General features: G+C 46.9%; 1 protein-coding gene across 5 annotated transcripts in view; it reads left to right on the forward strand.

Annotated features, from left to right (window-relative positions):
* FLI1 (Fli-1 proto-oncogene, ETS transcription factor) overlaps positions 1–26,266 on the forward strand; it is a 139,866-nt gene that overhangs the window by 89,837 nt on the left and 23,763 nt on the right. For all 5 annotated transcript variants that reach the window (XM_018043321.1, XM_018043323.1, XM_018043325.1 and 2 more), the window contains 2 exons: positions 2,124–2,327; positions 11,104–11,169. In XM_018043321.1, coding sequence (XP_017898810.1) covers positions 2,124–2,327; positions 11,104–11,169 — 270 coding nt within the window. The remainder of the gene's footprint in view (positions 1–2,123; positions 2,328–11,103; positions 11,170–26,266) is intronic.

Here is a 26,266-nt window from a genome sequence, read left to right on the forward strand (position 1 = left end):
TCCTGGTCAGCCTCCTAGACATAAGAGAAAGTCTCACAAATCAAGGCCATAAAACATCGGTGGAACAACCCATTGGATTTATGGTGGGATTTGAAGACAAGCATAAACGAGGGCCCTAGTTCATCACCAGTTCCAAGTTCAGATGGGAAGAAACTAGGACTAAATCATCCAGGAAATACATTTGGAAGAGCTTAGCACACTCCAGAGTGGAAGATTTATAATTCATTGTGCTGTAAAGGGAGAGAAATAATATTGTGATAGAGCCCAAAGCAAGGGCGGAAATAATAAAATAAATAAAATCTACAGTGTAAAACTGAATTGGAGGCCTTGGATATTCAAAGTGAGAAATTAGGAGAAGCAGAGGCGAGCTGATGAAATAATATGTGACATAATCCAAGTTCCCCCAGGACATTTTTCTTTAGAATTCTGAAATGGTGCAAAATCATTTCCATTTACCAATGGTCCATGCCTAATTGTTCCTGGAGAGTAAAAGAGTGAAACAAAGCAAGAAATTTATGTGAGATTAGGGAGAGAGAGAGAGATCCAGACTTGTACAATGTAGCCCCGAGTAGCTCTGCTTTTGGGAGTGATGGCAAAGCACCTCCTGAATGAACTAAGACAGGATGGTGAGAAGGGAGGAGACTTAGGGTGCAGGGATCCTCAGCTAAGTGCAGTCCTGGGAGGCTTTCAGTCAAACCCCAGCTCATACTAGGATTAAAGGTTAAGTTGAGAACTTAATGTTTCAGGACTCCACTTCCCACCTGCAAAATGAAAATAGCCATTTTTCAGGGTATTTGTAAAAAATAGCACACCCAAAGCAGTGGGCACCTAGGAAGTGTTCAAAATCTGGACTGTTACAAGTTTCTGGGCATTGGGTGGTTAGTATGAACCCTGCTTCTCTCCCCGTGGCCCTTCCTAATCATTCAAACCTGTTCCCATTTTTACCAAGAGCCTTAACAGACCCTTAGAATGAGAAAGTGAGGTGGTAGCACAGATATTCCTACCAAATAGCAGGCTAATAAAACAAGTTCAGTAGAAGCTAGGGGCTACTATTAAGTCTCCTCCCCTCCTCCAGGAAACCTTCCATGATTGCAAATTCACAGTCACCCCTTCTGCGGACCAGTCCTCAAATTGCCACCACAAAAATCTTGCTTAATTCTGTGCTTTCCTGCCTGAGTTTTCCTGGGCATGGGTCTTCCTGTGATGAGCATGTTTATGGTTTAGCTAATTATCTCTAATAATTAGGTGCCAAAGAGAGAGCTGGTTATGAAATTGTGATATGTGACAAGATATAAGGGCTCCACCTACTGTGGAACCTGCTAGAACTCCTCACAGCACTCAGAGCACACACATTTCCCCCCACCACACACACATCTGTTAAGGAAAGAGTCTGAGCGTCCCCAGTGGAGATCTAATACCTTGAGGTCCTAGGACCTCAGCCCTTACATTATTTATCCTCAAGAGTGAAAACATTTTCTCCCTCCAACACCATTTCCCGTCTTTGGGGATTTAAATATCCTAAAAACCCTGGGGCGGGGGGATGATTTTAAAGAGCCTTTAATACAACTGTCCCCAAAAGGAGAGAATCCAGGTTGGAGTTAAGCTGAAGACTTAACACCACCGGGTGTTCCACCTGCACAGATGGAATTGCGGTCGAAGTGTGCACACACGTCTTTTTTGCAGCCATAGGAGAGATTGCTGTTGCCCCATGAGATCACTGATGTTCTTAAGATATGGATGGGGGCCCTTTCCAGAGCCATTGGTCCCTGCTCTAGGCAACTGGGCTTATTTTCATTCTGATCTCATGATTTCTCAGGCAGAGGTTTCAGTTGCCCTCCAAAGACTTGAAAGAGAACGTCCTGTCTGGGTGCATAGTTACGCGCCTAAGAACTTTTTCAGAGCGCTAAGTGGTTCAGGCTGCACCAGATGCGATGGAGCCAGATGGGTGTTCTGGGAGGACCATCTGGGGCGGGGGTGGGGGGACCACTTTCCCTCTGTAGGAGGGGCACTGAGGAGGGAGGAGATGGGAGAAAGGTGGAGGTGGGGAGAGAGAGAAGAGACAGACAGAGAAGGGGAGGAGCCCTGCCTCTGGTAGCCTTGCTAACAGCCTATCTCTTCTGCAGACCCCACGCTGTGGACACAGGAGCACGTGCGGCAGTGGCTGGAGTGGGCGATAAAGGAGTACAGCTTGATGGAGATCGACACGTCTTTCTTTCAGAATATGGACGGCAAGGAACTGTGTAAACTGAACAAGGAGGACTTCCTCCGAGCCACCTCCCTCTACAACACGGAAGTGCTATTGTCACATCTCAGCTACCTCAGGGAAAGTAAGTGGCCGGTCCCTTCCGTTTCTGGGCAGCGAAACACCCCCAGAGGCCGTAGCGCCAAGTCCCCAGGGCTGGAGAGAACTCTGCCTGGCTGCTCAGGATGCAGACTGGTTCCCGTAGTGACAGCCCAGGGCAAGGACATAGGGTCCCTGCCTCAGTTTATGCTGTGTGGGTGCTATAGGAGCGACACCTCTGGGTGTCAAGTTGCCAAGGTCACGCTGGCTCCCAGGGACCCTGCGAGGGGGCTGACCCAGTCCTGCCATGTCAAAGGAAGGAAAACAAAGCATGAAGAAAAACCAGGGCACTGCAGCCGTGTGTGTGTGTTGAGGGCAAGTCTGCTGGAAGCTGGTTGCACCCTTGCCGTGAGAATCCCTTTCTGGAAACTACTTTGCCCCACATTTTAAATAGATGGATGCCCTGGCTGGTTCTATCTTGAGCAATGATTTCAAGTTGCTCCAAAATTCTAGATTCACGGGTTTACATTTTTGAATATTTTTGCATGAAGTTCTTCTTCTTCTTGGGTTTTCCCTGGCACTGCCCACTGTTACCTACACACCCTTCTCAGCCAAGCAGGAAGAGTAGCAAATGTTACGGTTGGGTTAGGGTCTGTTGGAGACTCTCATGGCAGAGTGAGAAGGAAAAGAGCTTTGGAAAGGGAGAATCTGTAAAAGAAAAGGCACAGTTGTCCAAAGGATTTATCCAATACAAGGATTTTCTAAAACCAAGCCCGGTCAATTTGATACGAATTTCATCTGATGTGAAATATACCCAGAGATATGAACAGAATTTTGATAAACCCACTAATAACCTCAGCCTTAACTCTTTACCAGAAAAGTGTAAGTCTTTCAGTTGTGTCCAACTCTTTGTGACTCCATTGAACTCTGTAGCCCACCAGGCTCCTCTGTCCGTGGAATTCTCCAGGCAAGAATACTGGAGTGGGTAGCCATTCCCTTCTCCAAGGGATCGTCCCGACCCAGGGATTGAACCTGGGTCTTCCGCATTGCAGGCAGATTCTTTACTGTCTAAGCCACCAGGAAAGCCCCAAGCAGGTGGAACGTCAATAACCCCAAGTATCAAAGGATTGTTCTGTGAGCAGAAAAGATGGTACTAAGATGGGGAAGCGGAAGCTACAGGAAAACAGATGTGGTTCATTCCCCAAGGGGTTTTCTAGCAGTTAGCCCTGCCCGAAGATCCACCGGCATCCTCAGGATGCAGGATTTGCTGTCTGTGGCCAAGGGTGCAGGGGTTCAGCCTCACAGTGAAGGAGGTTGGTGATTTGAAAGCCCCTTTAAAACTGAAATCCTTGGACAGCGTTTAAAGGCCGCTTTTCCTGGTCTCCTGGGCTCTGGGTGGGTTAGTTCTTTGTTTGTTTTCTGTGTTCAGTGTGTCTTCAGCTCGCCATTCCTGGGACCTTCTGTCTTCTTCTGTACCAGTGCACTCTGCGGGGTGGGCTGGGGGGCAACACACACTGGCTGTAAAAACAAAGAACTTTTAAAATGCCTTCGGAAGTTTCCACTGGTGCCTCCGGGCTCCCCGGTCACCCCTCCAAGGCGTCTGGTAGGCAGTGGGATTGTGTGGGTGATGCAGTGTATGTTAACACCAGAGGAATTACCTCATGTCTGAGTCTTGCTGCAACATGAGGTCAGCCCAAGAAACGATCGTTTCAAAAAAGGGGGCAATTTTCCACCCAGTCTTCCTGAGCTTTGGAGAATGAGCATTTTCTAACAATCCGTATATCTGTAAGTGTTTATAGGGGTTTTTTTAAGAAAGGATCTTTGCACAGATGCTAGCTGGGCAGGGCGGGGGTGGAAGTGGGCACATGGAAGCGGAGCGTGATGCGTGACGAGGAGAGACCACCAGCGAAACAGAAACACTGACCCTTTCTGCCTTTCTGCACCTCCCGGCCTCATACAGCGGATGGTCTAGGAATGGCTGGTCCCTTTTCTTTGTTTGTGGGAGAAGAGATGGACAGAGGTGAGGACGGTGACTGTGGGGCCCTTAAAGGGCCCAGTTATCAGTTGCCCATGATGGGGAGTGTTCAAGCACATTCTGACTAACGTTGAGTGCTGTGTATTTTAAGTCACTTCAGTCGTGTCCGACCCTTTGGGATCCTATATTGTGGCCTGCCAGGCTCCTCTATCCTTGGGTTTTCCCAGGCAAGAATACTGGAGTGGGTTGCTGTACCCTCCTCCAGGGGATCTTCCCAACCCAGGGATTGAGCCCAGGTCTCTCCTGTCTCCTACATTGCCAAGCAGATTCTTTACCATGAGCACCACCTGGCAAGCCCTGACTGATACAGGGAGATGCCATTCGTGCCATGTGATCCCAGCCCCTGCCTTATGGTGGGTCCGTAAACATACCCAGGTCCTCGCTAGGACTTCCTCTCACAAAAGAACCCAAGCCACAGCCGCTGAAGCAAAACCAGCCTATGCTTAGAAGGCCCAGGAGTCCAACATAGTGGTCATGGATAAACCGTTCAGGAGGCTTCCTATCGGAGGAGAGCAGATAACAAAAAGAAGAGGGCCGAGCAGCCTGAGCAGAAGTGGAGGCCAGACAGTTTGGTTTGGGGGTTGTAGGTAGCGGGGCATGAAAAAGGATGGATTTCTTCTTTCCTTCTCAGTATATTTGTAGACATTAAAAAAGATAGCCTCAAAGCAATAAAAATATGAAATTTCCAGAAAGGAACTTAGAAGCAGAGCAAATTCCCAGAGCTGAGCGGAGATGAACAAACCACAGATAGGATATAATGTTTGGTGAAACAGCAAAATATAAAGGGGTCTGTGCAAAGATAGAAAACCATGTCTGCCTGCAAAAGTGAAAATTAAAATACTTGTCTTAAGGTTCAAAAAACTTGCCCCAGCATAGCCTTGTAGTCTGGAGGCCTTTTGAGGACTTTAGGCTTAAAATGATCCCCACCTCTTTTTCACTGATGTCTAGTCTCTGGGACCCCTGGTGGTGGCTGGTCCACTGAGACCCCTGCAGGAGGTCATGTTTGTGGTGACTGTCCCCTTTCAGTATTGTGGGGAACTCCCCAGGGCCCAGCAACTTGCCTTCAAACACTGCTTTGTTTCCCCAGACTTGTTTCCAGCGGATGTTTTGTGCGGAAGCAAGGAGGCCAGCCCTCAGGGGAGAGGCCGGGGCACCTGAATGGAGGCCGGGAGATGGGTGCTAATTCCTCGTGTTTTGTCATCTGTCCTTTCATGGAGGAGGGGATAAGGTTCAGACAGTTCCACTTTGGCGAGGAGGTGGAAGGAAGACAGCTGAGCTGCTCAGCACAGAGGGAGGAAATACTGCAGGGCTAAGGAAAGTGGATGGAGAAGAGTCAGAGTCCTGTAACTTAGCCTCGGTCAGAAGACTATAAAACAGTCGAACCTCTCAGAAGTCTCTGAGCTTTCTGGACTTTAATGGGAAAAAAAACAAGGTTAATTAAGAAGCTCCCCAGTGACTCAGTGGCAAAAAATCTGCCTGCCAGTGCAAGAGACGTAGGTTCGATCTCTGGGTTGGGAGGACCCCTGAAGGAGGAAATGGCAACCCACTTGAGTATTTTGCCTGGGAACTTCCATGGACAGAGGGGCCTGGTGGGCCGCAGTCCGTGGGGTCAGACAGGACCCAGTGACTAAGCAACAGCAACATAATATTTACGCTTTCACAAAAGGTGCTTGAGTATTTATTTGGTGGTCAGGGAGAGGAGCTATACTTTCAAATTTTAAAAACCAAGTTTCAGATTAAAATGTATTTTCCATGATGGAGAAGAAATATCAGTGTCCTAAGCACTGCCTAGCATGCTAGGATGTACCTGGCCTGCCCAGCGGCTCCTGTTCTCCTTACCCTGGCTTTTCAGCCAGCCCGGACGAAGTGTCTGTACCTGATACCGCCCCTCCGTAATGTCACCCACTCTTGAAATGGGAGGAGGACAGGTCTGGAGAGATGCTCACAGGGCTTGGGATCATTCTACTGTCCCCTGGGGACACCAGGGCTCACACTGCATCTGCCCAGGTGTCATCTACTTTACGGGGACAAGATGCCCCCTTGTGGACACCATGGACAGCTGATTATAAATTCCCATTTTAAAGCCAAAGCCACTGAGGCCTGGAGTGCTTCAGAAATTGGTTCAAAGGCACCCGGCCCGTAGAGAGCAGCTTGGTATCTAAGACCCAGGTTTCCTGAGTCCCAGGCTGCAGCCAGGCTCATGGCCTCACACTCTAAGTCAGAGGCCAGGCCTTATAGAGAGTGCCCGCTTACCTGAGCCACCTGGTCTTCCCTCTCCTGCTGTGGGGTTAGCCTTAGGCCCTGGCCGCACACCCATGGAGGGCCAGGCCATTTTCCCCACAGCATTTTCTGTTTTCATTTGTACCTAGAGATAAATGCTTTCTGAAAAACTTCCCTGTGGCCTCCCGGCATGAGGCCGCTTAGGAATAACCTATCTGGGTGCCAGCCCTGCCCTTCTGCCTTCCGTGGGGCGCCCCACACCCTGGACCCGCCAGGCGGCCCCATCAGTATCTCTTGCAGGCACACCTCGTTTGGCAGAGGCTGTATTTACAGTCTTAGGCTGCGGGAAATGAGATTGGGTGTCATACGGCAAGATTGGGACAGACCTCAGAGGAAGTGGGAGCTGTCCCCAGTGGCAATTCAGACGCAGGGCCACTGGGGGGAGTTTGGGCCTGAAGGGTCCCCAGCGGGGTGGCTGGAGGCAGAAGAGCCTTTTTCCATTCTATGGCAAGTCCTGTTCTGTCTAACTGCGTCTGACCTGGGAAACAGGTTAAGAAATCTCGTTTTGAAATAGTGGCAGCGCTAGAGACATGAAATATATTGGGTGACAGGGAGACCACAGCAAAGGTATCTATCTTGATTCCCATTTTTAATTTAAACTTAATGGAAAACACATTTTGCGTTTTGTGGCGCTCCCACCGGCCTCCTCAGATGTTCGGGCAAAGGTGATGGGTCCCGGCAATTAAGCAGGTGAAGTATTACCCCTTCCAGGCCGGGTCTGACCGGTGAAGGAGAACAAAAGGCCGGGTTTCCCCACACTCAGCCATCAGCCAGGCTGTTTCTAGCACAGAGCCTCCTTCCTCCTCCCTCCCCACCTGCACCCTCCAGCCAGAGCCATTGATGGCAACGCAGAGAAAAGGGAGCCCAGCTTCAATAGGCTGGCGGTGGGGCTGGCGGGATCTCTGCAAGGCGGGAGACAAAGCCTTTGGCGCTCAGACGGTCATTGTCTCGGCTGCAGGTGCCCCAGATGAAGACCAGGTCCATTGAGGGGGGCACAGGGCTGAAGAAAGCCTGATTGTTGGGCTCCCCACACCTGCAAGCTTCCCTCTGTTCATTTCCATCCTCTTTCAGATCCCAAATACTGTACCAGTGATGGATGGACTCGACAATGGGAAATGATTTTGTCCTTGTGCTTTCACGTGGGGAAGCCTGTTCCATTAGCAGCAGCCCCTCCGTGCTTTCCAGGGCCCCCAGTACGTAGATAAACATGGATGCCTGCATGCATGTATAAAGACATCAACAGAGAAGGCAATAAACGTTTTAATTAAAGTATTGAACAGAGAGAAGTGCAAAAATCATAAATGCACAAATCAAAGAATTATCACAGTGTGAAGCCACTCACTCATATGAGCACCCCAGCTCAAGGAGGAGGCTGGAAGCCCCCGTGTGTCCCCTTTCCATCAATACCCCTCGCTTCTTTCCCCAAAGCAACCATTGTCCTGATTCCAGCACCTTAAGTGAGTGCTGCCCGTCTCTTAGATGTAGCCTGGAGGCGGACTGAGAACAGGTTTTGTAGATAGACCAGAGTGGATATCCTGTTTCCTGGGCTTGCTGGCTGTGTGACCCTGGGCAGATTGCTTGACTTCTCTGAATGTTGATTCCCTCATATGTATGAGGATTAAGTGAGAAAACAGAGAGAAAGCATCCGGCAGAGGACAACAGAGCGTAGGCTTCCCTTCTCACCGCACAGCCTGTTTCCTCTGACCAGGAGGCGTTCACCGCACACAGAAGGGGCCCCAAAGCAGGAGGGAGACATTCCCAAGGCACGGAGTGAGGCCGGGCTCCAGGGAGGACCTTTCTGCCTCTAAATGAATTCCTTTAAGGAAAGAGTGCGCCTTGCCACTCTGGGTAGCCTGAGGAACTGGCTAAATAAACTGGTTAAATAAAAACAGGAGGAGAGAAGGAAAAGTTGGTCCCTTGGGAAGGAGGTCAGACTCCCCGAGTCAGCCCTCCACGGGCAGGCAGGCAGCCTCTCCTTCTAGGGGGGAAATTTGAACCAAGAACACTCTTCAGGGTAGAATCCTTCTCCGGGGTTACCATGAAATATGTATTTCACGCAGGCTTTGCCGAGGTCAAATGACCCTTTCTCTAGGCTTTCTGGGAGTTTCCTGTGGAATTCACGTGTGCCCAAAGAAGAACTTGCACCAAGGGGAGAATTTAATAAATGCGGTTTATCTAAGCTTCGTGCTCTCTGCTGCATCTGCGCTAATGACTCAGGCAGTTCGGTCCTCTGAGACCATCATTTTTCTTTATTTGCTCCAGCCATGAGGTTTCCGCCCGAGGCAGAGAATGTCAGGGACAGAGAGGCAGACATTCTTGGTCTTACTCCGGAGACTGTTTTTGTTTCCCTCGGAACGTTTGCTTCCTTTCTGTAACCTCCTTCCAGTCATGGAGGGTTACTTCTTATTGCAGCAGAACTCATTCATAACTCTTAATTCCAGAGGATAAGACAAATGCCCAGCGAGCTCTTTTATAAAGAGTTTATTGTGTGTCATTGTGGTGTCTGCGGGAGCAGGGATGTAAAAATAATTGTGGTAGTGCCTAGCGTGCTTTGAGCACTCATTGCGAGCCAAGGTCTGTTGCGAGCAGTTGCATGTATTACTTCAGTCAGTTGTGTGTATTCAGTCGTCACAACAACTATATCAGGTAGGTGTTACTATTATCCTGTTTCATGGAGGAGGAACCTGTGGCTTGGAGAGATGAGGCAGATTGATGGAGGTCACCAGGCTGGCAAGTGGTAAGAGGCAGGTCTGACTCTAAACTCTCATTCGCATAAAGATCTATATTAAATGAAGGGTAAAAATCACTTTATGCTCGACTTCTTTGAGAATGGAATAACCAAATGCATCCGGTTCTCGGATATTCCAGGCATGTGACTGCCTTCTTTCTAAAAGTATCTCCACCTAGCCACAGTTTGGCACAAAACTGTCTCAATCCCACCAGCATCCTTGCACTTTTTTTTTTTCTCTTTTAACCTGGAGCTGTTTCAGAGCTGAAAGGCATAGTTGCCCAAGCCCAGAGTCAGTGATTCTAGCCAGTTGGATGGTTCTTCCAAAATTCTCTTGGTCGCCTGGCCTGAAAGGGGCCACAACTTCTCTGAGGCACACAACCAAACGCCCACGGCTGGGTGAGGCAGGCGCTTCACTCCGTGTCCCTTCCGTGACTTGAGGCTAAAAATAGGAATGTCTGGCAGTCCATTCCCTGCTCCGGAGCCCTGGCACCTAAGTCTGTCCACTTGGTCCCAGGGATCAGGGAAAGGATTGTTTAGAAAGACTTTTTAGCCTCCAACACTCACGTCCAGCCTCTCGTGTCCTTTGTAAAAACAGATTCTAGCCCTCTGGATCAAACTTCAGAGCCTCAAGGCGGAGGGCAAAGATGCCTACATTTCCCAAACTAAAGCTCTTGGGCTTGCTGGAAACAGAGGAACAAGCCCAGTTTTAGGAATGGGCTCAGTTGCTCAGTCGTGTCCAACTCTTTGCGACCCCGTGGACTGTAGTCCTCCACGCTCTGTCCATGGGATTTCCCAGGGAAGGATACAAGAGGGGGTTGCCATTTCCTCCCCCAGGGGATCTTCGTGACCCAGGGATCGAACGTGCCTTTCCGGCATTGGCAGACAGGTTCTTTACCACTAGTACTACCTGGGAAGCCTAGATTTTAAGAAAGAGGGGGAATTTTTTTTCTCTTAAGAGAGAAGAGAAAACTAGAAAATGCCTAGACTAGTGTTTACTAAGAGTAGTTCTGCATGAACATTTAATTTTAAAAGATTGTATATCGAAGCCTTTGATGACAGGAAATTCAGTGTATTATGGCTTATGTCTAGTGTTCTCTTAGACGTGCATAAAGGGAGACACAAGTTGCTCTGAGGAGCGCTGCCACCCCCATCCCATCCCCAGCTCCTAGCACTCCCTCCACCAACGTGATCATCCAAGCACCTCGCCCACCTGTCAACCCAAAGGACGTCAGAGCAGGAAGGACCTGGCCAGACCTCTCCTCCAGGGCACGGCAGTGCCAGTGGCAGCCGGATCTGGCCAGCACTTGCCCGTGGACAAAACAGAGAGATGTTCCACAGAGGTGATATTTACTGTCTGGTCTTGATAAAACGTTTGCCAGTCCTTCTTGCAGTTCAAGATAAAGAAATCAAGGTGCAGACCAGGAAAGTCGCTCATTCATGGTCACACAGGAAGTCGGTCACAGGACCAGAACAGTGCCTGCAGCCGTGTGTCCCTGCTGGGTTGTAGTGACCCAGGACCTCCAGATCCTTAATCATGGCCGCTGCGAGGACTTGTGTGTGACCCACCCACGAGCATTCTGTCCTAGCTTCCTCGGACCTTGACCCCAGGAACCCGTGATGGCTGGCATTAACTTTTTCCTTCTCTCAAGGAGTCATCTGTCCCTCCATTCTCCCTGTCTCCTCCCCTCCCCTATTCATTCTCATCCATCCCCTTTCCCTGTCTTGATCTCGGAAGTTTGTCTGGGACACAACTGATGTTTTTGCTTCGCCTTTCAGGTTCACTGTTGGCCTATAACACAACCTCCCACACGGACCCGTCCTCACGGCTGAATGTCAAGGAAGGTGAGTGTGTTCTCTCAGGCGTGTAGAGTTGTAGAAGGGTCCTCTGTACCAGTCCAGGACTGTCTGTGATGGGAAGACTGGGGTGGGGAACCTCAAATGTGGGCCCCAAGTCTCTTGTCCACTTGGCTTTTTTAGAAGCCTAAGCTGATCCCCTTTGTGCTGCTCATTGCAAAAACATGACAGGGGTGTAAAATATCTTGTGATAATATCATAAAAATACGATCTGAGGCTGTTACTCCATGAAAGAAAGCATGTTGCTCTTGGAAGGAAATGGATGCTACTCACTTTCAAAGCTGAAAGGCAGGGGCTTTCTCTGTTGAAGAAAATGAAGTAAAGATTTTGAGGATTCTTGCAATGTCACATTTTCAGGGTATTTTTTTCGGTAAGACATTTTAGCACTACCAATTCATTTTTAAAGTGCTGACTTGGGGATATGGTCTAGTTCGCTTGGTTTGGTTTGGTTTGGTTGAGAGAGAAAGAAAATCATCTCAGAAAATGGTTTTCTCTGGTGAGGGTTTTAGCAAACATTATAATACATTTCTCATCATCTCTATTTGTGAAAGTGTTGTGGATATTTCCTGCTCCAGATACTGTTAGATTCTGGGCGTTTAAACAAGTGAATAATTCATAGTACCTGGTTTAAGGGAGACAAAATGTGAGTGAAAAAATATCTGCCCGAGGCAAAAGAAAAATTTCCTGGAGGAGGGGCATTTTGAGTGGGGCTTTGAAGGATGAGTAGGAGTATGATAAGCACTCTCTTCCTTGGCTCTCTCTCCTTTAATACTTTTTCTTTAATGCACACCTGCCACATAGAATGAATGAAGGCAGGAGTTGTCGATATTGGTTACATGGGATTAGCACAGCATCATATCACAGAGAAACATAAGGCTCTGAGAAACGGGAAGGATCTTAGAGACCATTTAGTTCAAAATTGTCATGGAGGAAACAGAGACCCAGTGAGCTTGGGTGTTTTGACCAAGTTCACACCTTCCATCACATGAGACTTCCTGTTTCCTGTTAACAATTTATAATCAGATGATGACCAGACAGTTCTGTGGAGGAAGTATTCAACACAATGAATCTGTGAACTTTCCTGGTTTTCTGCAACTTTCTTCACCTCCTGCCCCACCCTGGGCCAGTCCTATTTATGCTACTGTTTTCTTTCAAAATCAGAGTTACTGGCTTTTGCCATAAAAAAACCTGAAGTCATATTGACTCATTGTACAGTCCAAGCCGCATTTTATTAGGTGACCCACTTAACCATCGCATTGCAGACATCCATAAAAGAAAAAATGTGCTACAATGACAAACACATTAGACTGAGGTCGGAACACCTCTGGTTTACTTTGGGGAAATCACTTCATGCCCCGAACCTCAACTTCCTGTCAAGTAAAAGGGCCAAATTAAGCCAGTAAGAGGGCTTCCCTGGTAGCTCAGTGGTAAAGAATCTGCCTGCAATGCAGGAGACTGGAATTCGATCCCTGGGTTGGGAAAATCCCTTGAAGAAGGGAATGGCAACCCACTCTAGTATTCTTGCCTGGAGAATCCCATGGACAGAGGAGCCTGGCAGGCTACGGTTCATAGGGTCTCAAAACAGTTGGACATGACTGAAGCAACTGAGTACACACACACAGAAGCCAGTAAGAATCCTCCCTGACTTTGGAGTTGCTGGGTTTTAAGGAGGTGACCCTGCAGCCTCAGGTGAGGCTCTGCTTCCATCCAGGGTCCCCCTCTGCTCTGATCTGGTTTGCTTACTGAGCTTTCACTTCACCTGCAGGTAGCGATCCACTTCTTGCAAGGAAGGAGGGAGAGAGGGAGGAAGGAAAGGGTGAAAGAAGGCAGGCAGGAGACCCCTGAAGCCCATGCAGGGCTATAGGCTGAGACCTGTTTATGACAGCAGGACTAACCAGTGAGACTGTGGGGCGGACCCAGTGAGAGGGCATCCGATATTGGACTTTAAATACAGGTTTCTGTTAAGAAGCGAGTGTGTCTGGGTTGAACTGATTATTGACTGATTATTATCGCGCTGGTTATTGACTCATGACTCCTGCAGGGGTCTTAGCTCTCAGCCTGCCCTCTACCTGCGCTACGCCCCTTCCTTTCCTGGGTCCTTTTGTGTGTGTACAGTGCTGTGCTGGGCTCTCTGGAGCTTCTGCAGGAGCTGCTCCTCTTCTGAAATGAATGAACTGCAGTCTCCAGGCAAGCAAGCGCTGCCAGACCCTCAGTCAGGTGGTGCCGGGCATTTATCTCCCAGCATTGGCCCTGGTCTCCGGAGACGTCTGCGCTTTGCAGGTGCATCTTTTGTCCACCCGTAAAGCTTTCCACTTGAGATGTCTTGCTGCTCCAGCGGCTCCGCCCTCGAGAGGTGGTCCAAATCTGTCTAAACAGCCCATGGTCCACAAAACAAAAGTACATTAGCAAGACAAAGCTAGCCACACTCCTCGCTCCCTCCCTTTCACCCTCCACCCCACCCCTCTCTCTTCTGCTTTTCTCTAAGAGCAATCTTGAGTTCTTAAAATTTTAAATGGAAAAATAAAGAGAAGGCATGGTGCAACCTTAGGTCCACCTTCTTTGAATAAGGTACACTCACAGCCCCAAAGAAACCCAGAGCCCCTCAAGAGATCCGGAGCTCTGTGTGTGTGTGGGGTGTGTGTGTGTGTGTGTGTGTGTGTGTGTGTGTGTGTGTGTTTCACAAAGGACAGGTGCTGGCATCAAGCACAAAAGAAAGAAGTTGAGGAGGTAAACGCTCCTGTGAATGCGCCTTCACTGTGCTTATCCAGTGAGAATGCCTTTTTACTTTAAAATGGCATAATCACCCTTCCAGGTTGTCTCTTGAAAACTGTTGTACTCTCTAAGGGTTATTGGTGCCCACGAAGTAAGACTAGCTTTTAAAAATCAATTTGTAACAGTCTTTAAGCTTTTTATAAGTTTTTTTTTTTATGTGGACCATTTGTAAAGTCTTTATTGAATTTATTACAATTTTGCTTCTGTTGTTCATGTTCTGGTTTTTTTGGCCCCAAGGCATGTGGGATCTTTGCTCCCCCACCAGGGATCAAACCTACATCCCCTGCATTGGAAGGCAAAGTCATAACCACTGGACCGTCAGGGAAGTCCCTAACCTTTTTAAAATTAAATATTCTGTGGTCACAGATTGGACCCAGCTAGAACAATTATCCTCCCTCTACCTGTTACCAAGGCTAATGCAGTTAGAAAATAAATTAGAATGGAAGCAATTGTTGAGATGATGAGATGGTTAGGTAGCATCACTGACTCAATGGACATGAACTTGAGCAAACTCCAGGAGACAGTGAAGGACAGGGAAGCTTGGCATGCTGCAGTCCATGGGGTCACAGAGTCGGACATGACGTATAGCTCCTGAACAACTGCAACAGTTGTTACCCATTGGCAGGAGCAGCCTCCACTGTCACCTGTACAGGATTCTGCCGTGCCCCAGGCACTCTCACAAGCTTTGCCTCTTTAAGTCTGGCAACGTCCCGCGAGGTAGACAGAATCAGCCTTGTTTTTCAGACAGAGAAACTGAGGTTCAGGACTGTTAGTGGTTACTTGAAAGACACACAGCTATTTAACAGCAGAACAAGGATTCAAACCCAAGTTGTAGGATTCAGAATCCCTTGCTTCAGATCGTCCTCCAGACATACATAGCATTTCCCTTCTAGCTGGCTTTTCATGAAAGCTACACCTTGTCTAACTGTAGTGTGGGTGGAGACTTGAATTTTTTCCATTATGTTTCTCTGTCCCTGCAATTTTCTCACTATCATCTCCAACCACATCCATGCATTGTCCTCTCTTCCCAAAAGTGACTTCATACAAATCCCCCGCTTGGCTTACTTCCTCGTCCTAACTGAGCAGAGAATGAGCTGGAGAACTTGGTAAAATAACTGATGCCCTAGGACAAATACTGTATGACTCCACTCACAGGAGGAACGTTAAGTCAACAAATTAAGAGACTAGAGAAGTAGCAGGGTGGTTGCCAGGGGCTAGAAGGAGGGAAGAATGGGACATTCTTGTTTAATGGGCACATGGCGTTTCAGTTTGGAAAGATGAAAGAGTTCTGATAGTGATGATGGTTGGACAATGTGAATGTACTTAAATGCCACTGGAATGTACACTGAAAGATGAACAAAATGGTAAGTTTTATGTAACGTATGTTTCACCTCAATGAAAACTGCAAAAACACATGAAAAGGTGTTCAGCATTGCTAATTATTAGAGCAAGGCATATCAAAACCACAGTGAGGTACCACCACACAACAGTCAGAGCGGTCATCATCAAAAAATCTACGTCTGCTGGAGGGGATGTGGAGACAAGGAAACCCTCCTACGCTATTGGTGGGCACACAAATTGGTGCAGCCACTATGGAAAACAGTATGTAGGTTCCTTAAAAACTAAATCCAGAGCTACCGTATGATCCAGCAATCCCACTCCTGGGCAGAAATCCAGAAAAGACAAGAACACTAATTCGAAAAGATACGCACACCCCAATGTTCATAGCGTCACTATCTACAATAGCCAAGCCAGGGAAACAACCCAAGTGCCCATCAACAGATGAATGAATGAAAAAGATGTGTTCTGTATACCATGGAATATTAGCTATTAAAAAAGAAGGAAATAATGTCATTTGCAGCAACATGGATGGACCTAGAGATTATCCAACCAAGTGAAGTGAAAGACAAATATCATATAGTATCACTTACATGTAGAATCTAAAAATAATATAGTTGAATCTATTTACAAAAAAGAAATAGATTCATAGGCATAGAAGACAAACTTGTGGTTACCAAAGGGGAAAGGGATAAATTAGGAGTATGAGATTAACAGATACATACCACTGTATATAAAATAGCAACAGGAATTTACTGTATAATAATCCTAATTTATCCCTTCCCCTTTGGTAACCGTAAGTTTGTTTTCTTTGCCTATGAATTATACATATATGTGTATATATATATATGTATATAATCTGAATATGTATTATATAACTGAAAAAAAAATACTGGAAAAGTCAAAATAAAAAATGTTTCAAAATACTGATGCTCAGGTCCCAAACACAACTTACTGATTCAGAATCTCTAGGAGTGACAGGTGGGATTGGGAATTTTTTCAAGATCTCCAGGTTACTCTTAAACCTGCAGCCACAATTGAGCAGTGCTGTCCTACAGGGCAGACTTGAATCAGAAAGAGGGGAGGGAGGCCCATCTCCTAGCCACCCAGGTTTCCTTGGAAACACACTGGATGGTTGATCTTGATTTTTCCTGGCCCCAAACCAACCTCGAAAAGGAAGGGCAGGACCTCCTGGTGTACTTATGGAAGAACAGGTTGACTTGACTACAGGAAGATTTGTTCTATTTCATCCTTGTCATTGATGAGGTTAATCTTTATTGATCTTGACCTGAGCCTTACCTGAGTCCATCACTTCAGCCTTCAGAAATCTCTTATATGTTCTCACCATGGGTATCTAAATAGTAATTGGGAAACTTCTCTGGTGGTCCACTGCTTTAGACTTCATGCTTCCAATGCAGGAGGCAAGGGTTCAATCCCTGGTTGAGGAACTAGGATCTTACCTGCCACACAGCGCAGTCAAAAATTTTTAAAAAAAAAAAAAAATTGGTAATTGGGATTGGAGTTGGCAACCTGATTTTATCAGGGGCACTGGGGTTCTGGAAGTTAAATAGCTGTTTCGAGCACATACTGACATCTCTGACCTCCACGCCCAGGGGCGAGTGTGTCCGTCCTGGATGCAGGTCAGAGCAGCCCTGCCCTGGGCCCTTCCAGAACACCCCTGCAATGCTGCTTTGCATCCTAAACCTCATGTCCTCAGCTCCTCGTGCCAGACACATTTAAATGCCTCTGACTCTCCAAAAGTCGGAGGATACTGAGCTCGTTGTTTATGAACTCCTGGAACTCATAAACTATAAGCCCAGCCCGTGGAGCCTGAGCCTCTGTCCTCAGCCCGGGAAGCCTTTCAGGACCTGCTGTGGAATGCAAACTGCTCCTCCTCCATGTGGGTCGCTGGCGGCCTGCGGAACAGCCCTGGCCTGCCGTCACCTGAGCTGATGGATAAAAAGTCTGTCTGCTTGCACGCTGAGTGTGGGAGAGAGAGGGGGAGAAACCAGCCTTCCGTGTCCTTCAGAGTGAAAGGCCTAACCACTGCTGAAGATCATGCTAAGGAGAGCCCTGCTGGCTCGAGGAGATTTCCAGATGGTGGGGCCTGTGTTACAGCCAGCACCATCATTCTGCAGACCCTCATTGTTTGCTGAGCATTTGCAGGTCTGTTATCTCATTTGCACCTCTCACCCTCCATCCCCGTGAGCTAGCAGGGCTGGTATTATTATCACCCTGGATCTGCAGATCATGGAAACTAGGCACAGAGAGGTTACAGGGTTCACTTGAAGTCCCCGACGTCTCGGGACAGAGCAGGACTCAAACACACGTCCCTACTGTTCTTTCCTCCCTCTGGTCTGCTTCTCATCTCAGCATTTAAGCATCTGATGTCTTTTTTAAAAATTTATTTTATTGAAGTATTGTTGATTTACAATGTTGTGTTAATTCTGCTACATAGCATAGTAACTCAGTTATACACATTTATACAATCTTTTTCTTCTTTCCCATTATGATTCATCATGGGATGTTGAATATAGTTCCCCGTGCAATATGGAAGGACCTTGTGGGTTATCCATTCTTTATGTAATAGTTTGCATCAAGCATCTGACATTTTAAACATTCTTTAATTGATGCTTTAAATTTCCCCAAAGCAGGTGTTCATCTCATATTTCAGCCTTATAGCATATTGGTTTAAAACTCAGGCTCTGGGCTCAAGCTAGGTGAACTTGGTCAAGTCATTAACTTTTTTCTACCTCGGTTTCCTCATGGGTAGAATGAGGACAGGCTTAAGACCCCTTCAGGGGTGATATCGTATGCATAAATCTCTTACCAGGTGTCTGACACAGCAGTAAGTGTTCAGTGTCTTAGCCCCATGAATTACAGTAGTAATTGGTAGTATTATCACAAAATCATTAGAATATTCTTGCTGGTTTACTACCTATTGACATAATTCCCAGGGTTGTGAAGGACACCATATTAGATGGGATGGTAACACTGTAGATGAGATGGACAAGTTGTTTAAAATTTCAGCAGGGATATTCACATGTGGAACGATTAAGGAATAATATGAAACTGCTTTGATCAAATGGAAAAATGCATGCGACCTACAAGAAGCTCCCTAAGAGTAATGAAGAGTTGGAAAATCATTCAGTGTTAAAGTGGACCATTCACTCTGAACCTTTCATGGGACAGAGGCAGTGGGAGGCAAGAGAAGGCCTGGGTCCCCCCACGACCACACAGAGGGTGAAGAGCTTCACCCAGGACCTTAGTCAGAATTCGTACCCTCCTCCACCCATTCACACATCTCTTCATTTATAAGAACCCGCTATGTATGGAATGCCAGACTGAGCCTCAGAAATGTGGTACCCAGCCAGCTACCCTCAAGGGGTTGTAGTCAGAGACAGATGGGCCAGTAAGTCAATGCTATGTGTTGTTTATGGCTGATACAACACCACGTCTCACCACTTCTCCCTGCATTTTCAGCCCCTACGGGGTGTCCTTGATGATTTAATGATAGAGATCGTAGTGAAAGATGGGAGAAGATCTGGAAGGACCCAGCATAGTGGCGCTGGAAATGGGTATTGAAGAAGAGGAGGTGGGCATCAAAGACACCAGCCAGCACATCTGGGTCTGTCCTGTGTGGGGGCTGCATGGGCACGGGATGGGTTAGGGGGACAAGACCCAGTGCTCTCCCCTGGTGTGCCTCATTGTGCCCCTTGGGAGCACCGAGGTCCAGTTTTGTGACGTGTGCATGGTAGGGGAGGCTTGTGGGGGTACTCTTGGTGGTGTTCATGAAACCGATAGACAGGTACAGTCTCACTCTGTGAGAAGGAAGCTTAGCAAAGGAACCAGGGATTTGCTTCAAAGTAGTTGGGGCGGAGAGGGGGCGTGGGTAGATGAGGGGGAGAGCTGGAGTCAGGCTGGCCGTGAGTTCATGCCTGTTAAAGCTGAAGGGCCCTCCCCAGTGCAATACATCTTTCTCTCTGCTTTCCTACATCTTTGACATTTTCCATGATTTAAAAGATGCTGCAAGAAGTTTTGCTTTGATGGAGAAGATGTGGATGCATGCAGAATATTGATTCTCGTGCCCTGTGTGTGTGGCTGTGAACAAGGGTAGCAGGTTAGGGGTTCAGCGTAGGGGATGGGGTCGAGGCAGCATCCTGAGTGAGAGTCTAGGCGGGGTGAGCGTGTGTTTGGCAGGGCCTTCGCCTGTGTGCATTGCCCTGCAAGGAGTTGGTCTGGAACACGTGTGCCTGAAGGAAAAGGCCAGTAATGCTGTGAGGTAATGGCCTGTTATTTTTAGGGAGTAAATAACATCTCTCATGGAGCAGGTTGTGTGGCTTCACAGGCTCCGTCTGTGTCCGCTAACGTGCACTTAAAACGTGAGGGTATCGAGGCCTCCCGGGAGGGCCTGTTAAGAACTTTGTCATTATATGTTTTTCCTTTATGATGAAATAGCCCTAATCCATTTTTAGCAAGGATGATTGCTGAGTGTGTGTGTGTGTGAGTGTGTGCTATTTCTGCTTCCAAAGGCAAGATTTATGATTCTAGAACAGACGGTAGCTTGCTCTCTCTGCTTTATTTTTTTTTAATTGTTTTCCTTTGAAATTCCAGAGTTAATGTTTTGTCTACTTTCGATCTGACCCTCTTTGGAGAGCTGCATGTTGTATGTATGTGTGTGTGTGTGTGTGTGTGTGTGTGTGTGTGTGTGTTTTCACCAGAGAGAGATTGAGAGAGGGAGAAGGGGAGAGAGAGAGGTTTGGAAACAAAGAATCTTTGTCTGTAAGCTGAAGCAGGCAGGAAACCCCAGTCCCCAGAGACCTGAGCCAGCCAGCCCTGTCCTGGAGTCAGACTCCAGCTCTCTGAATTCAGTTTGACAGCTTGTCTGGGACACTTTCTAAGTAACCATTACCCTTCCTTTCTCTGAGTAAAAGAACTGTTATTTTGTTCCGTGTGTGCTGTTATCGCATGTGTGGGTTCCACAGCGACGAGGACACGCTTTCTCTAAAATGATTGGAAACACTTAGCCCGTTTCCTCAGACAAGTGTAAATTTGTTCCAGGATAATGAAGCAAGCAACTTTCCGTGTCGCACCATCGCTGTTAGAGGCAGGTAGAGATGGATTTCGCTGGAGTGTTTTTAGTTCCAGCTAAGGCAGGAACCCACTTACTTGAAGGAGCTTCTCCATCTCAGAAATCATTTTAATTGTGCACATTTTATTCCTTTGAAGATTTTTTTTAAAACGAACATATAAACATAGATACCTTCTGATGAACATTCTCTTCTGTTTCTGTTTGATTGATTAATTGATGACTTTTAAAGAAATCCACCATCATAGGTCTCTCTCACCTCAGAGAACAATTCCAAGGTAGGAGCATGTCAGCCCAAACCCTGAGGGTGGGGAGCCAGGCAGGCACAACTGTATAACTGCCGGGAGCCCAGCAGCCACTGCTGTCCTGTGTCCCCCAGCCACTCACATCACTTGACTTTGCCACAATCGCCTGATGGATTGTGAGGCAAAACCCACCTTCTCCAGGGTGTGTATGTTTGCAGGCCATCTAGGTCCGGCCATGCGGGATGGCCAGAGGCATCACCCAGTATGGCCAAAGTCAATTAAGGGTCTAGGGCATGACAGCTTGCCCAGCAAAAGTCTTGCACACTTAAGTTCTGACACCCCCCCCCCCAATTGTATCCTTCAAATGTGAATGGATTCCTGTCTGGACACTTTCAAACCGAACTTTGAGTGTTTCCTTTTCTCGCCTTGCCTGGTATACTTTCCTTGGTTGTCTCACCCCCACCCAATCCACACTCTATGAGCTACACTCACACTTGACGGTCCAGGTCAGGTGATGTCTCCTTAGCCACCTCTGCCCCATGGCACCTTGCTTGTGCCCACTGTCCTTCCAGGACAGCATCCTGATAGTCTATCCAACAGCCTTTGGTCTTGGAAGTCTTGAAGCATCTTGTAGGCAGGGACTATGCCTTAGAAAAGGCCACTGGATAGATGGATGGATGGATCAATGGATCAATGATGAATGGATGGATAGATGAATGGATGAGTGGATGGATTGATGGATCAGTGATGAATGGATGGATGGGTAGATGGATGAAGGGATGGATGAAAATTATAGACAAAGTGCCTTAAACTACTCCCCAAGAGCTTACTGTAAAATTCACCCTTTGTGATGTTTCTAAAGACAAGAGTGAGACTGTGGCCTTGGCCACTGAAGAGCTCGACTCAGGACTGCCTTTTCTTCTCTGCCATAATTTCCCCTTCATTTGACTCCAGCATGATTCCTTCCAGGCAGAAGTAGAGGGAAGAGCTTACTGAGAACCGATTTCAGTCACAAGGAGATGGTTCCATGTCACGCTTTTGCCCCATTTTTTATTGGTTTAGACTCCCCTTGGAGGCCCTTCAGATCTGGATCCTCTTGCTATGAGTGCTGATGAGAAAGAGGCCAAGGGCAGAACCAGAACAAGGGAAAGTCATGTTGCAGGAAAGGTTAACTCCTGCTCATTCAGACCTCCTTCCCTGACCTTTATTATCACCCCTCCCCTTGCCCCATAACTATAACAGCTACCGTTCACTGAGGGCTTGTGCTAAGAACTCTTCTATTCACTTCATCTTTACACTTCATAATCACCTTATGTAGTTGGTACAATTATTATTACGACTTCTCTGATGACCCAGTGAGTAAAGAATCCATCTGCAATGTAGGAGACATAGGTTCAACCCCTGGGTTAGAAAGATCCCCTGGAGAAGGAAATAGCAACCCACTCCGGTTTTCTTGACTGGGAAATCCCATGGACAGAGGAGCCTGGTGGACTACGGTCCAAAAGGTCACAGAGAGTTGGACATAACCGAGCAACTAAGCACACACACAGTTATTCTTCCCATTTTGCACGTGAGAAAACTGGGGCACAGATAGATTAAGCCCAAATCACAAAGCCTAGTAGGAATTAAAGCAGACTGGAGCCCATTTCCACAGTTCCCTCCCCACCCAGTAGTGACAGGCTCTGTGGCTGCGTCTCCCTGTTCCATCCTCCACCCCGTAGAATGGCCCATATTTTTCAGGAAGCTAACGTCATCTAGTTGTTAAGATGATATGATGACATTCACTGATATCCACTATGGCTCCCCCCCCAAAAAAAAGATTAGGATCCTCACTTGGGTACTCAGATCTTGCATTTCCAGAAGCATGTTAGATGACCTCACAGATGTTCTTTTCATTACTGTGCTTGATAATTTACACAGCATTACACATTTTTTGTGTGTTTAATATGACATTTTTAAAAATCAGAGAGAAAGACCTCCCTGGTGGTCCAGTCGTTGAGAATCCCCCTGCCAATGCCTGCGACATGGGTTCGATCCCTGGTCCAGGAAGATTCCACAAACCTCAGATCAACTAAGCCCATGTGCCTCAACTACCGAGCCCAAGCTCTATAGCCTGCCCTAGAAACTGCCACAACAAGAAGCCCTACACTACAACTAGAGAGAAAGCCCTCCCACAGCAACAAAAACCCAGTACAGCCAAAACAACTAAATAAAAAAAATTTTTTTTTTAATTAAAGAGGAAAAGAAGAGATTTAGGAAATGACACGCTATCTTGAGTAATACTCTGTTGATAAGAAAGAGTGCAGTAAACTTTAAAAAAAGGATAATGGATGTTCGTTTGATAAGTCTGGTTGTGAAATTTCCTCAGTTACAGGAGTTAACCAAGGCCTTGCCTTGGTCAACTTCCTTGACCCATGGCTCTCCAAGAGAAGGAAAGGTGTCAGCATCACCTGGACCATTTTAAAGACAGAAGCTGCCTGCCCCAGCATCCTAGACCACATCCCCTTCTCAGTCCGTAGGCATCCTTGGTGGGCAAGGTTGGAGCTGAGTGTTCCCACTGCTTCTCAAATCCTCTCCCCCTCCATCATCCCGCCGCCTTCCCCAGGCTTTACTTGAATACTTAATGGAGATGCAACGTGTTTTTGTTGCTGTGTATCAGCATCATTCCGCAGCGTTGTTTTCTCCTCATCCCTGTGCCCGCTGGCATTCCAGCGCCTGATACCGTTCTGGGCTGCTTAGAAATGTGCACTTTGTTCTTCTTGCCCCCACCCCGCTTGGGCTTATCGCTTGTAGTCATGTCTGTCAAAGCTGCTCCTGCATGCTTCCTGGAGAAATCGAGAATCTGATGGGCACCACCTTGCTCTGCACCGTGAGTGAAGGTGACAGTGAAGGCATGAGCCCTGGTGCGTTTCTATAGAGAAGAATACTGTCCGTGCACCTCAGGATGGGGGACGAGGCGTGGGGCTGCAGGGCAGGTATTTGGGGCCACCTTGACCTCCAGAGCAGTATTGCGTAGGAACCTGGAATGTCAGGTCCATGAATCAAGGCAAATTGGAACTGGTCAAACAGGAGATGGCAAGAGTGAACGTCGACATGCTAGGAATCAGTGAACTAAAATGGACTGGAATGGGTGAATTTAAATCCAGTGACCATTATATCTACTACTGTGGGCAGGAATCCCTTAGAAGAAATGGAGTAGCCATCATGGTCAACAAAAGAGTCCGAAATGCAGTACTTGGATGCAATCTCAAAAATGACAGAATGATCTCTGTTCGTTTCCAAGGCAAACCATTCAATATCATGGTAATCCAAGCCTATGCCCCAACCAGTAACACTGAAAAAGCTGAAGTTAAACAGTTCTATTAAGACCTACAAGACCTCTTAGAACTAACACCCAAAAAAGATGTCCTTTTCATTATAGGGGACTGGAATGCAAAACTAGGAAGTCAAGAAACACCTGGAGTAACAGGCAAATTTGGCCTTGGAATGCAAAATGAAGCAGGGCAAAGGCTAATAGAGTTCTGCCAAGAAAACGCACTGGTCATAGCAAACACCCTCTTCCAACAACACAAGAGAAGACTACACATGGATATCACCAGGTCAACAAGGAAATCAGATTGATTATATTCTTTGCAGCCAAAGATGGAGAAGCTCTATACAGTCAGCAAAAACAAGACCAGGAGCTGACTGTGGCTCAGATCATGAACTCCTTATTGCCAAATTCAGACTTAACTTGAAGAAAGTGGGGAAAACCACTAGACCATTAAGGTATGACCTAAATCAAATCCCTTATGATTATACAGTGGAAGTGAGAAATAGATTTAAGGGACTAAATCTGATAGAGTGCCTGATGAACTATGGATGGAGGTTCCTGACATTGTACAGAAGACAGGGATCAGGACCATTCCCATGGAAAAGAAATGCAAAAAAAGCAAAATGGCTGTCTGGAAGGCCTTACAAATAGCTGTGAAAAGAAGAGAAGTGAAAAGCAAAGGAGAAAAGGAAAGATATAAGCATCTGAATGCAGAGTTCCAAAGAATAGCAAGGAGAGATAAGAAAGCCTTCCTCAGTGATCAATGCAAAGAAATAGAGGAAAACAACAGAATGGGAAAGACTAGAGATCTCTTCAAGAAAATTAGAGATACTAAGGGAACATTTTATGCAAAGATGGGCTCGATAAAGGACAGAAATGGTATGGACCTAACAGAAGCAGAAGATATTAAGAAGAGGTGGCAAGAATACACAGAACTGTACAAAAAAGATCTTCATGACCCAGATAATCACGATGGTGTGATCACTCACCTAGAGCCAGACATCCTGGAATGTGAAGTCAAGTGGGCCTTAGAAAGTGTCACTATGAACAAAGCTAGTGGATGTGATAGAATACCAGTTGAGCTATTTCAAATCCTGAAAGATGACACTGTGAAAGTGCTGCCCTCAATATGCCAGCAAATTTGGAAAACTCAGCAGTGGCCACAGGACTGAAAAAGGTCAGTTTTCATTTCAATCCCAAAGAGAAGCAATGCCAAAGAATGCTCAAACTACCGCACAATTGCACCCATCTCACACGCTAGTAAAGTAATGCTCAAAATTCTCCAAGCCAGACTTCAGCTGTACATGAACCGTGAACTTCCAGATGTTGAAGCTGGTTTTAGAAAAGGCAGAGGAACCAGAGATCAAATTGCCAGCATCCACTGGATCATCGAAAAAGCAAGAGTTCCAGAAAAATATCTATTTCTGCTTTATTGACTATGCCAAAGCCTTTGACTGTGTGGATCACAATAAACTGTGGAAAATTCTTCAAGAGATGGGCATACCAGACCACCTGACCTGCCTCTTGAGAAACTTGTATGCAGGTCAGGAAGCAACAGTTAGAACTGGACATGGAACAACACACTGGTTCCAAATAGGAAAAGGAGTACGTCAAGGCTGTGTATTGTCACCCTGCTTATTTAACTTCTATGCAGAGTACATCATAAGAAATGCTGGGCTGGAAGAAGCACAAGCTGGGATCAAGATTGCCAGGAGAAATATCAATAACCTCAGATATGCAGATGACAGCACCCTTATGGCAGAAAGTGAAGAGGAGCTAAAAAGCCTCTTGATGAAAGTGAAAGAGGAGAGTGAAAAAGTTGGCTTAAAGCTCAACTCAGAAAACTGAGATCATGGCATCTGGTCCCATAATTTCGTGGGAAATAGATGGGGAAACAGTGGAAACAGTGTCAGACTTTATTTTGGGGGGCTCCAAAATCACTGCAGATGGTGATTACAGCCATGAAATTAAAAGATGCTTACTCCTTGGAAGGAAAGTTATGACCAACCTAGACAGCATATTCAAAAGCAGAGACATTACTTTGTCAACAAAGGTCCGTCTAGTCAAGGCTATGGTTTTTCCAGTGGTCATGTATGGATGTGAGAGTTGGACTGTGAAGAAAGCTGAGTGCCAAAGAACTGATGCTTTTGAACTGTGGTGTTGGAGAAGACTCTTGAGAGTCCCTTGGACTGCAAGGAGATCCAACCAGTCCATCCTAAAAGAGATCAGTCCTGGGTGTTCGTTGGAAGGACTGATGCTAAAGCTGAAACTCTAATACTTTGGCCACCTCATGAGAAGAGTTGACTCATTGGAAAAGACCCTGATGCT

This window comes from Capra hircus, chromosome 29 (genome assembly GCF_001704415.2).
Source record: "Capra hircus breed San Clemente chromosome 29, ASM170441v1, whole genome shotgun sequence".
In the NCBI taxonomy this organism is placed as follows: domain Eukaryota; kingdom Metazoa; phylum Chordata; class Mammalia; order Artiodactyla; family Bovidae; genus Capra; species Capra hircus.